The sequence below is a fragment of the Podarcis tiliguerta genome (genome assembly GCF_965153285.1).
Source record: "Podarcis tiliguerta genome assembly, chromosome: 13".
NCBI lineage: Eukaryota > Metazoa > Chordata > Lepidosauria > Squamata > Lacertidae > Podarcis > Podarcis tiliguerta.
The window spans coordinates 36,086,127-36,097,518 of NC_139546.1; the positions used below are offsets into that span (position 1 = coordinate 36,086,127).

Sequence of the window (11,392 nt, forward strand, 5' to 3'; positions counted from 1 at the left end):
AGGTTGGGAACCACTGTTCTACCTATTTCCCAGTTCTAACATACCAGTTCCAATTAAATTCTAACATTTATTAAATACAAGCATTTCGCACCCACAGATCTATAATGAAATATGAAAGTCGGTGTGTGTACATAGGTAGGCATGGGTTTATTTTTAGATAGCAGTCCATACTGCATTGTGTGAACAAAAGTTGGCAATAGTGTGCACAAAGGCAGAACAAGATATTTGTTGAAAGCAGACTGCTGCCAAGATGTTGCCTTCAGGGATGTGCAGCCGTGCTGTTGTTGAAACAACAGACAAAGGAACAAAAGGCTGAGTGTTTACGATGTGTGGCAAAATTCTTGCAGACGCATATGGCATGAAGTTTTCCTTATAAAGCTACCTTGAAGCAGAAGCAAGTTGGGGAGGAGGATACTGCAGCTACAGAAAGGAGCCAGTGTACTTTTACCGAATCTCTGGCTTCCATTTTTTCGCTGCCTCTAGGCCACACAAACCACACATTTAAAGCACTTCAAACAGTCTTGGTTTCCCCCAAATAATTCTGGGTGCTAAAGTTTGTTAAGGGTGCTGACAGTAGTCCGCAGGCCCCTATTTCCCACAGACAACCACAATTTCCAGAGTTCCCTGTGAAGAGGAATTGACTGTTAAACCACTCTGAGAATTATACCCCTGTCTTTAGAGCAACTGAAAACATCAAACAAGAAGCCATTTATTGCTGCCTTTGTCAGAAAGGGAACTGTCCTTTTCCTTTTCTCTCTCTCTCTACCCCAACCCAACATATGACTGATGATGGATCATCGTTTCCTGGGCATCATATTTATATACTGGGATGTCCAGACACTCGGATTCTTATTTGAAGACTCTGCTTGTTTTAAAGATGCCTGTTACTCTCCCCTTCTTACTGCTTACAATCTGTGAGTATAGTTTAGCTCAATGGGGCGGGAAGAATCTGTTCAGCTGGTAAAATCAGAGGGGCATCGAACTCTGGGACTGCAGTAGCATCAGCAAGGGGAAGAGAAGTGGCTAGGGCTATCTGAAGATGTTTCTTGCTGCCTGAGGAAACCCGGGTGGGTGGGTAGTTAGATGAGAGTGAGGATTTGAGTTGCATAGACACCATGCATTTAAAGCGCATTCAAAGCCCACACGCCTCAAAGAATCCTGGGAACTGTAGACATGGGACCTTGAATCAGCATTCCTGGGTTTTGGCAATCGGCCCTTCTCTCTTTTAGCTCTGCCGAAGCCCTCCATCTTCTGGCTCCAGGCTCCGGATGCAGATGAGAAGCACCACCTCCGATGTACGGCTCAAGGGGCATATTTTGGCAGCTGGTTCTACCTGTACCGGGGAAGGAGCCCGGAGGCCGTGGCTGAAAAGAAAGCCTTGCCCACCCAATCCGAAGTGACCTTTGAGGTACACAACTTTGGGCCCAGGGACCAATTCCGCTGCAGCTATGAGATCTGGGAGGCAGGGAAGCCTATTCGCTCCCCGCTCAGCAGCCCTGCAAACATCACAGAGGGTAAGTGTTGGGCCATACAACTCAATGTCCATGCTAGGAAGGTCATGCACAATAATAGGCCCAAAGTGGTGCATGCAAGGAGGGTTGGTGTGAGAACCAATGGGACTGGGACTGGTCTAGGAATAGGACTTTATGGTAGTGAAGGACTTAGGGCAATGATGCTGGCCTTTAGCAAGGATGAGGAACCTGTGGCTCTCCCAACAGTGTTGGATTTCATCAGTCAGGATCTTGAGCTTGATGGAGATGATACCCTGTGAGGAAGGCTGATGAGAAGGGGTTGATTTTTTTGAACACTTGTTACGATTATTTAGGCTTGCCATACGTCAGGAAAATTCTTGACATGTCCTGGTTTTCGGGTGTAAAAATGGCATCGGCAGAATTTTGCCAAATCTGCAATGACAGGGAAAACCTGTGTGTATGGCAACACGAAGGAAAAAGCAACAGAAACAGCTCCAAAAGCTTAAAATCACTATTTTGGAGGGAGGTTTCCCTAAAAAAGCTCAACAAGGGTTTGTTCCCCAAAAGCTGAACAATTTTGAGTCTTCCTTAAAAAAAGGTCAACTTACTTTGTGAGTGTCAGGAAAATAGCAACCCTAGGATTGCTTATACTATACCCTATACTTATACGATCAAGCTGCTATGAAATGTGTGCAACTTTTAGCATTTACAAATCATTTGTACACTTTACAGTATATAGATCTATTTATTACTATGTATTTTATAACATATGTTCAAGCTTCTGGTCACTATGGAAACATAAACATAAACATTTTAGCCTCTATAAAAATTTTCACATACATTGCTAGTTTTTGTACTATTTAGTATGGGTCCTGCCTTGCAGCAGCTGCTGGTTATATTATTGTTGACATGCAATTGCACTGGAAGGTGCATTATATTTGTAATTAATTGATACCTTTAATGATTGATAGTTCATTTTATGATGGCTTTATAATGTTGCAATGTTCATATAATCACACAGAGTTATTTGCTGGATTGCCATACTATATTTTGAAGTGATTTAGTATTTGAGCTATTCTAAACATAGATTGTACTGATTTGCATTTTTGTTGTTCTGCTGTAAGCTGCTTTGAGCACATTTATAATATAAATGTAAATAAACAGACAAGCACACAAAGGCAGTATGTTTGAACCCCTTCTCTTCCCAAAGGTTTGTCGCTACTGTTTTTACTGTTGTCATTTTGCAAACACACTATATACCTTTAAAGCACATTCGAAGCACGTTCTTAACCTCCAAGAATTCTGGGCACCTTAGTTGACTGCTTAAAGGACCCCTGACCATTAGGTCCAGTCGTGACCGACTCTGGGGTTGCGGCGCTCATCTCGCTTTATTGGCCGAGGGAGCCGGCGTACAGCTTCCGGGTCATGTGGCCAGCATGTTACTTAGTTTACTGCTTGCAGAGTTACAATTTACTTAGTTTACTGCTTACAGAGTTACAATTCCCAGCACCCTTAACAAACTACAGTGCCCAGACTTCTCTGAGGGTGTGTGTGTTTCAAACATGCTTTAAAGGTATAGTGTGTATAATGGTACCTTGGTTCTCAAACTTAATCCGTTCTGGAAGTCTGTTTCAAAACCAAAGCATTTCAAAACCAAGACGCACTTTCCCATAGAAAGTAATGCAAAATGGATGAATCCGTTCCAGACTTTTAAAAACAACCCTAAAACAGCAATTTAACATGAATTTTAATATCTAACAAGAACATTGATCCATAAAAGGAAAGCAATAATCAATGTACTGCACTATAAAATAAATATGACAGTATTGTAGATGATAAATAATAATAATAATAATAAATTCTTACCTGCACTGATTATAATCATTGTTTGGATGGGGCAGGGGGCTTTTATCAATTTCCACAGTCACACAATCAATCAATCAGTGACTGAACTGGGTTCCACACAGTCCCAAAAACAAATTAACCGAAAAAAACCTCAAAAACAAAAATGCAAAATAAACAGCAAAAACAAAAGCACCAAATTTAATCCATTCTGGAAGTTTGTTTGACTTCTGAAATGTTCAAAAACCAAGGTGCAGCTTCTGATTGTTGCAGGCGCCCCGGAAACAATAGTCGACAACCGCATCGGACGTTCGGCTTCCAAAAAACATTTGATAACCGGAACACTTACTTCCGGGGTTTTGGCGTTTGGGAACCAAGGTGCCACTGTATGCAGCTTGTGTATTTTGATATGAATTGGTTTTTGTTGTTTTATGGGGAATGTTTTAAAAATGATATTGATATTTTTTTCCGGCCACCTTGTATTACTATGCAAAAAGAAGCAACCTATTATTATTTTTATTAACAGCAGAGAATAAGGTCTGAGGCCCAGTAAACAGCTTTTCTCTCCCACTCACAGACCATTACCCCAAGCCATCCATCTCTGCGAGTCCCAGTACTGAGGTCCTTGCAGGGCAGGACTGGACTGTCTGTTGTCAGGCTCCATTACTAGGGGTCAACTTTGTCCTCTACCAGGCCAGGGACTTTCGGATAGAGGTCACTCCTCGAGGGGACTCTGACACCGCTGAATTCTCCTTGAAGAATGTCACCATGGCCGATGCAGGTCGATACACCTGTTATTACCACAGCACCATAGAGCCCATCATCTGGTCAAATGCCAGTGACCCAGTGCAGCTGAAAGTTATCGGTGAGGAAACCTTTTGCTATCTTGGGGGCAGAATTTCCAACTTTCTTTTTCTGTGCCTTCAGCAGACATATGGTAAGCAGAAATTAAATTGGCTGAGTTTTTCTTTCTTTTTCTGGCATGGGAAAAACCAGAACCCATTGAACTTCTGTTTGTTGTGGAGCTGCTAAAGGATCCCTGCCAGGAAAAAAAAGAGAGAGAGAACCTTGTTAGGTGGAGGAGTGGTTTTAGGGATGGGACTTGCTGGTTTGGGAGTGAAATATACAGTGGTACCTCAGGTTAAGTACCTAATTCGTTCTGGAGGTCTGTATTTAACCTGAAACTGTTCTTAACCTGAAGCACCGCTTTAGCTAATGGGGCCTCCTGCTGCTGCCGTGCTGCTGGAGCCCGATTTCTGTTCTCATCCTGAAGCAAAGTTCTTAACATGAAGCACTATTTCTGGGTTAGCGGAGTTTGTAACCTGAAGCGTATGTAACCTGAGGTACCACTGTACTTGGAGTCAAGTGTGGATTTCATGCTCTTTATTCATCTCATAGTAGTGAGGAATGCCAGTTCCCCCAAAATGTCTGCTTTATATACATTATTTACACAATGGGCCCCTTGTGATTGGCTAATTCCGGGATTCTTCTGTAGGCCAATCAGGTTGTGAATTCACTCCCACCTGGAGCTGGATTGGGTGGCTCCTGCAGACCAATCAGACTGCTGCATTTTGGATCCTGTTCAACTCAGCACATAACAGGAGACAGGAGACAGAAGTTGAGAGGAAGGGAACTGAACTGATGCAGATATGGGCCATCATCCTTTCTGGATTGAGATTTATGCAGTATATTCAGTCAGAAAGCCAGTGTGATGTGTTGGATAGAGTGGCAGATTGGGAACAAGAATGCCCGGATTGAAATTCGCACTCAGCCATGATGCTCACTGATAATAAGGCCACCCACTTTGTCTCAGTATAATTTACCTCACGAGGGCGCCATGGGAATAAAAGGGAGTACAATGAGCATCAGCCTGAACTCCTTGGAGGAAGGGCAACATTGGGCTAGCTAGACACCTCTCTTCAGACATTATAACTGAGAGTTAAGTAAATTAATACAGTACATGAGTGTGGGGTACCAGGGATGAGCACGGTGGTTCCACCTCCACACACCCCCATTACTGTCCCTGTTGCCCTCCAACCAATGGAGAGTGCACTTCCATGGAGGTTCCCCATGGAAGTTCCTCCCCACCTTATATAATAATAATAATTTATTATTTATACCCTGCCCATTTGGCTGGGTTTCCCCAGCCATTCTGGGTGGCTCCCAACAGAATATTAAAAACACGATAAAACATCAAACATTAAAAACCTCCTTAAACATCTTCAGATGTCTTCTAAAAGTCAGGTAGTTGTTTATTTCCTTGACATCTGATGGGAAGGCATTCCACAGGTGCCACTACCGAGAAGGCCCTCTGCCTAGTTACCTGCAACTTCACTTCTCGCAGTGAGGGAACCGCCAGAAGGCCCTCAGAGCTGGACCTCAGTGTCCGGGCTGAACGATGGAGGTGGAGATGCTCCTTCAGGTATACTGGGCCAAGGCTGTTTAGGGCTTTAGGGCACCTAGTGCATCTTCTACAAGTTGGAGAGTGACAAGGAATGCAACCTGGGAGTTGAGCTAGCAACAGTCGTCTTCAGTGCTCCCCCAGCTTACATACTTAACTCCTAATTATAATGCCAGCAGAGGACTTCTCATCTTTCTATCTGCAAATATTTTCCCAATTTCCCACAATCAAGGCACAGGAAGAGTTTCAGCATTAAAACTCATGGACTTGTTACTTTTTACATAGTTTGGAAATAGAAAACTCCAGAGAATTCCAGTAATCAAGAAAATAGGTCTTGCGAAAGCATTTCTTGACAAAAGCTACAGTCACCTCATTTGTCCACTGACATTCCAGGACTCCCAAGCCCGAAAAGCAGATGACAGCTAAAAATAAATTATGAGTTGTATTCAGCTAACTTTTACTCAGGATAGGCAACTGAAAGCAATGGAACTTAGGCATGGTCATTAATTTTAATGGGCCTTTGTTGAGTAAAAGGCAGATGAATGTAGCCCTATAACCCAAAAGTGAAACATTAATATTAATTGAACTGTACTCAGATTTTACTAAGATGTCTGAACTATCCTGATCCTACAATGGAGATTTTGTGCATTTTACACTTTTTAGTGTTGAGTTCCCAATTTTGCACAAAGTGCCACAGGTTGCGGGGGAGGGAAGGATAGGTTAGGGAAAGACTGGACTGGTCACATTTTAATCATGCCCATTCCTTTCTTTAAAGAATTGCAATTGATTTTGCTTACGCATTCCTTGCCCTTCCATTTATCTGTTGCATCCTGGGGCATTGTGAGAGTCCTGCTTGATTCTCAGCCATCAACCTTGAATTATGGGAAATTCCCATAATCTTTGCGGTGGCTGTTAAGTACTAATCTTCTACTTAGAATATGTATCTATGGCCACAAGGATTACAAATGTGTTTTTTAAAAAAGAAAAAGAAAGAAAGCCAGTTCAACACTGAGCATCCCTTAAGCTATATCTTTTCGTTTTCACACTTCTTCTCTTCCAGATGCAACTGTGGTCCCCAATTACCTGGAGGTGTTGGTGGACTCTGCGGGAAGATACCGAGTGAATTGCTCAGTCCCTTCTGCTGCTGAGGGCTGGCTTTATCTTTACCAAGGTGGGCAGCTCTTTGCTGAAACCAGAGCTTGGCAAGATGGGGTGATTGCAAGCTTCAACCTCACAGAAGAGGCCATTAACATCACCATAGGAGAGCTGAGCTGCCAATATAAGGAATATCAGCTCAATGACACTGAAGCGTGGACAGAAGGTGAGTCCAGGGGGGATGTGAGAAGTGTACACTAGCAGAGAGCTAGCCGGTGTACCTTTGAAGCACATTCCACACACATTCTGCCCTCAGAGAACTCTGGGCACTGTAGTTTGCTGGGAATTGTAACCCTGGAAGGGATAAACTACAGTGCCCAGAATTCTCTGAGGGAAATTGAAGTGGTTTGAATGTGCTATAAAGGTCTAGTGCACAGACTTAGGTGATGATGATAATTGTACCATTCATGGTGCTTTACAGAGTAAAAGAGGCTAAGTCCCTGGTCCCAAGGAGCTTCCAATCTAAAAATGGATTTGAATATGGAAGTATGGAAGATATTGAGAGGTTGAGTGGATGCCCACAAAATGAATGACTGGCTGGAGAATCAAACACAAGCATATTCCCACAGAAAATAACTTGGATGGGTGTGGGGTAGGTGGGACAGACAACACATACAGTGGTACCTTGGGTTAAGTACTTAATTCGTTCCAGAGGTCCGTACTTAACCTGAAACTATTCTTAACCTGAAGCACCACTTTAGCTAATGGGGCCTCCCACTGCCGCTGCGCCGCAGGAGCACGATTTCTGTTCTCATCCTGAAGCAAAGTTCTTAACCCAAGGTAATATTTCTGGGTTAGCGGAGTCTGTAACCTGAAGCGTATGAAACCTGAAGCATATGTAACCTGGGGTACCACTGTATATAGCAGCAAAACAAGGTTTACCACTCCGTCCTTTGGTGCTACCCACAGCTGGTCATTGGTATGCAAGCTGATTGATAGGTCACGCCACATGTCTCCTTTAACGTCGCTATTTTCCCTACATGGAAAATTCTGCAGGAAAAAGCAATATACAGCTGTATGCAAATTTTCATCTGTGGCAATCACAAGGGCATGGGTGTGGTTGAAAGGCTTACAGGGGACACACAGTAAGAAGCCGCTATTAGTTGCTGCTTTTCCATAAAGGAACACAGCACTGGAATAATTTCATGTGATGTTTCACATCTAGACGTCACGCCAGTTCTCTTCCTCCGCCCCCCTGCACTCGACAAGTGCTTTCCACGTATGTAAAGGATTGCTGTGCGATGGTTCTGGTGGTGTCATTGTCGCCACTGGAATGTTGCCCTTTTCAGATTATATTAGCACAGATGATTCAGGCTGCAGTGATAAGCACACTTAGCTGGGAGAAGCCCTTTGAACAGGATGGCACTGCCAGTTAATGGCTGCCAAGGAAACCAAGCACAGGCAAGTGGATTCGAGGCGGCTGATGTAGTGCTAATGCCCCATTCATTTGCTGCCTGCTCAGGGGCAAATCCATCTTCATGGGGACAGTTCTCAGGCTGCGTTGTGATTGATGAAAGAAGAAAACCTGCTGTATACCGGAAACTATTTTTACATTGATATGCGTTTTCTAATTTCTCCAGACTCACACTCCCAGGCCACGGATTTCACTGCAGCCAACTCACTGCGACTTGGTATTGGGGCCTGTGTCCTCTTATTAGCCCTGTTCTTCATAGCTGAAGCATGGTGGAATGAGAAGCATCAGGAGAGCTGGGCCAAATGAAGGGATCTTGGATCAGCAGGATCCCGCTAAGTCTGGTTTGAAACCGCAGGTTCCAGTGGCTGCTTTTGATGGGAAGGAACATAATGATGGATTGGGAACTGCGCACAGAGATTGTCAGACTGCAAGTCCTCAACCAATTTACCTCACAGTCACCACACCATGGCTCCTCTGAAACAGGAGCTTTGGCCTACAGTAATAAGGAACATGCAGGCCACCAGATGTTGTTGGACTCCATCTCCCATTGGCCCCAACCAGTATGGCCATTGGTCAGGGATGATGGGAGCTGTAGTCTGGCAACATCTGGAAGGCCACAGGTCCCCTACCCCTTGCTGAGCCTGAGGCAGAACTCGGAACCAGTTTTGACCAGCATAATTCAGCCCTAGATCATGTCCAGTAATTATCAAGAAGAATTTGCTCGTGGGCATGCACAGAATGCCTTTGCCTCACCAGTGAGTAACCACAATCTCGGCCTTCACACAACTGATTTCCAGAGTGACAAAGATACTAGCACCTCAGGCCAGTGAGAGGAGCGGAAATTCTTATTTGTTTAAGTGTTTTCATCATGAAGTGTATTGCTTTCATGCATGATCCTGTAGTTATGTACAGCTTCTGTTCTTTTGCATTTTTTTGCTGTAACTCTAGATGCTTTATTAATTTTCAATGTTGTTCAACTCCTGTTTTATAATGTTTTGTCAGCCAGTGCTCCAGAATAGACAAAGGGCAGGATATAACAATAAATGATTGAATGAATATTAACTGAAGGGAGGGACAGAATGAAATGTGTGTTCTTTGTTGTTCAGAACTGGTCCTTTGCCTCCTTTTGGAATGCTAGATAAACCACATACCACTATGTTGGCACAATATGAATTATGTGATCATTTTTTATCATGTTGTTAATAAGAACAATTTAGAAAAAAAGGGAGCAACTCCAGAAGAGGAGAGTTCTCTGCCTGAAGGTAGGGGGGCAGAACAAGAGAAGGGGCAGCTGCAGCATATTAAAAATGACTGCCTTCTCAGGTAAAATCTGTTGGCCAGGTTTGCCTTTACTGTTTGAGGAGGCTGGTATAAATTGCTAGTTAGGGCACACTGGTGGATAGGAATACTGTAATGATTGGTTGAAATCACGACTGTGCAAGTGAGAGGAAGGAAAAATGCCTGTTCTGTCCTTTTAGATGCAAAATAATGGTGTGTCATGCCAACTTAGACAATTGCGTGTTGGGCATTTGGGGGAGGAGGATGGAAGATAAGAACTAAGAAATACATGCCTTAACAGCCAGCCTTGCTGTGAAGTAGCCTGCTTTGGCACCACTGCGTGGGGAAGGGCACAACTGGTATCAAGGGTTTGTCATGGTAGGGCCGCTGCTGAGGGACCACACTCCTGCAGGGAACCCACTGACAAAGCCTCATGGAGTGGCTGTATTGTGCAGGTAGACTTAACTGAGTAGGGGGCATGGAGGGTCACCTGGAGGTGACCTGTAGTGGTATAAGGTGAAGGCAGGAATTAATATCTGAATTGTACAGTGGGATTTTTTTTTTTTTTAAAGTAAGTCTTGGGCTTGGAGGCAGGGGCACTATTTGGACTCTGCTTCAGGTGGGATATTGAGCTGAAAGCTGTTTTAAGCATTACCTGCACCTCTGTGCCAGTTTGTGAGGTAGCACTTAAATTTGAAAGCCTCAGTTCTATTAAGCACACTTAAAAAACACTGCCTCCTCCTTCCTAAGCTCAAGTGTCCAGAACTCCCAAACATTTCTTCCAAAGGTTAGAATTGAACCATCTGAGAATTCCCCATCTATCCACAGGTCTTGTATGACCTATAGCACCCTCTTCAAGATTTCTCCTCCATAAAAGGGCAGAGACAGAAGAAACTTGCCTTAGATTTGCCTAGTCCGATTTCTTCTGAACCAGATTCTGATTGCAACTCTTTTTTTAGACAAGCTTATCCAATTTTATAGACTGTTGATATGTGTTTAGTTTGTTTTCTGAATGTTTTAAATATTTCTTTTAACTGATTTTACTGATAATTTTATTCTCTTTTTTCACATGTGTGTGTCTACCATCAAGCAGTATAGTTTCTTTTTCCAAACGGTATATAAATTTTGTAACATATATAATTATGAAGTCCTTCTGGTATGTCCTGTAAAAATAAATATATATTAACCTACTAATGAAAAGAATGACATGACAGCACCAGTAATACCTCTTTGGAAACAGCGTTCTAAAGTTGGGATGTATGCATTGCAAACTTGTGCTAGGGATAGCATGCGGAGAAGGTCTTCAACCAAAAATATTAATGCATTAAAATGAATGACAAGGGACTGGAACATCAATTGATAGTAATATTTGATAAAAATTAATTGTACGTGACAGCAAAGGACGAGGTAACTTTTAGGTGGATTTGTAGCTGGTTGACTGACCAAACCCAAAGAGTGCCCACTAATGGTTCCTAGTTATCCTGCAAAAAAAAAAAAAAAAAGGACAAGTGAGGTGCCAGAGGGTTCTATCCTGGGCCCATTGTTATTCAGCCTCTTTATAAACGATTTTGATGAGCATCCCCTCAATCCCTTCATCCAATTTCCAGGTGACACCAAACCGGGAGGGGTAGCCAATGGCACTCAACATGGACTCAGGATTCAATATGACCTTAACAGATTGGAGAACTGGGCCAAAACTAACAAAATGAATTTCATTAGGGGCAAATGTAAGCTTCTACACTTAGGCAGGAAAAACCAGCTGCACCAATATAAGATGTGGGACACCTGACTTGCCAGTAGTAGACGTGAAAAGGATCCTATTTTTCCCTG

At 43.2% G+C, this 11,392-nt stretch overlaps 1 protein-coding gene across 1 annotated transcript; it reads left to right on the forward strand.

Moving 5' to 3' along the window:
- The first annotated feature begins 428 nt into the window (after positions 1-428).
- On the forward strand, positions 429-10,122 carry LOC310662365 (T-cell-interacting, activating receptor on myeloid cells protein 1-like). Its single transcript, XM_083409212.1, has 5 exons — positions 429-914; positions 1,230-1,514; positions 3,892-4,179; positions 6,776-7,036; positions 8,451-10,122. Exons 1-5 carry the CDS (start codon positions 830-832, stop codon positions 8,588-8,590), a joined length of 1,059 nt encoding a protein of 352 aa, XP_083265338.1. The 5' UTR covers positions 429-829; the 3' UTR covers positions 8,591-10,122.
- The last annotated feature ends 1,270 nt before the right edge of the window (positions 10,123-11,392 follow it).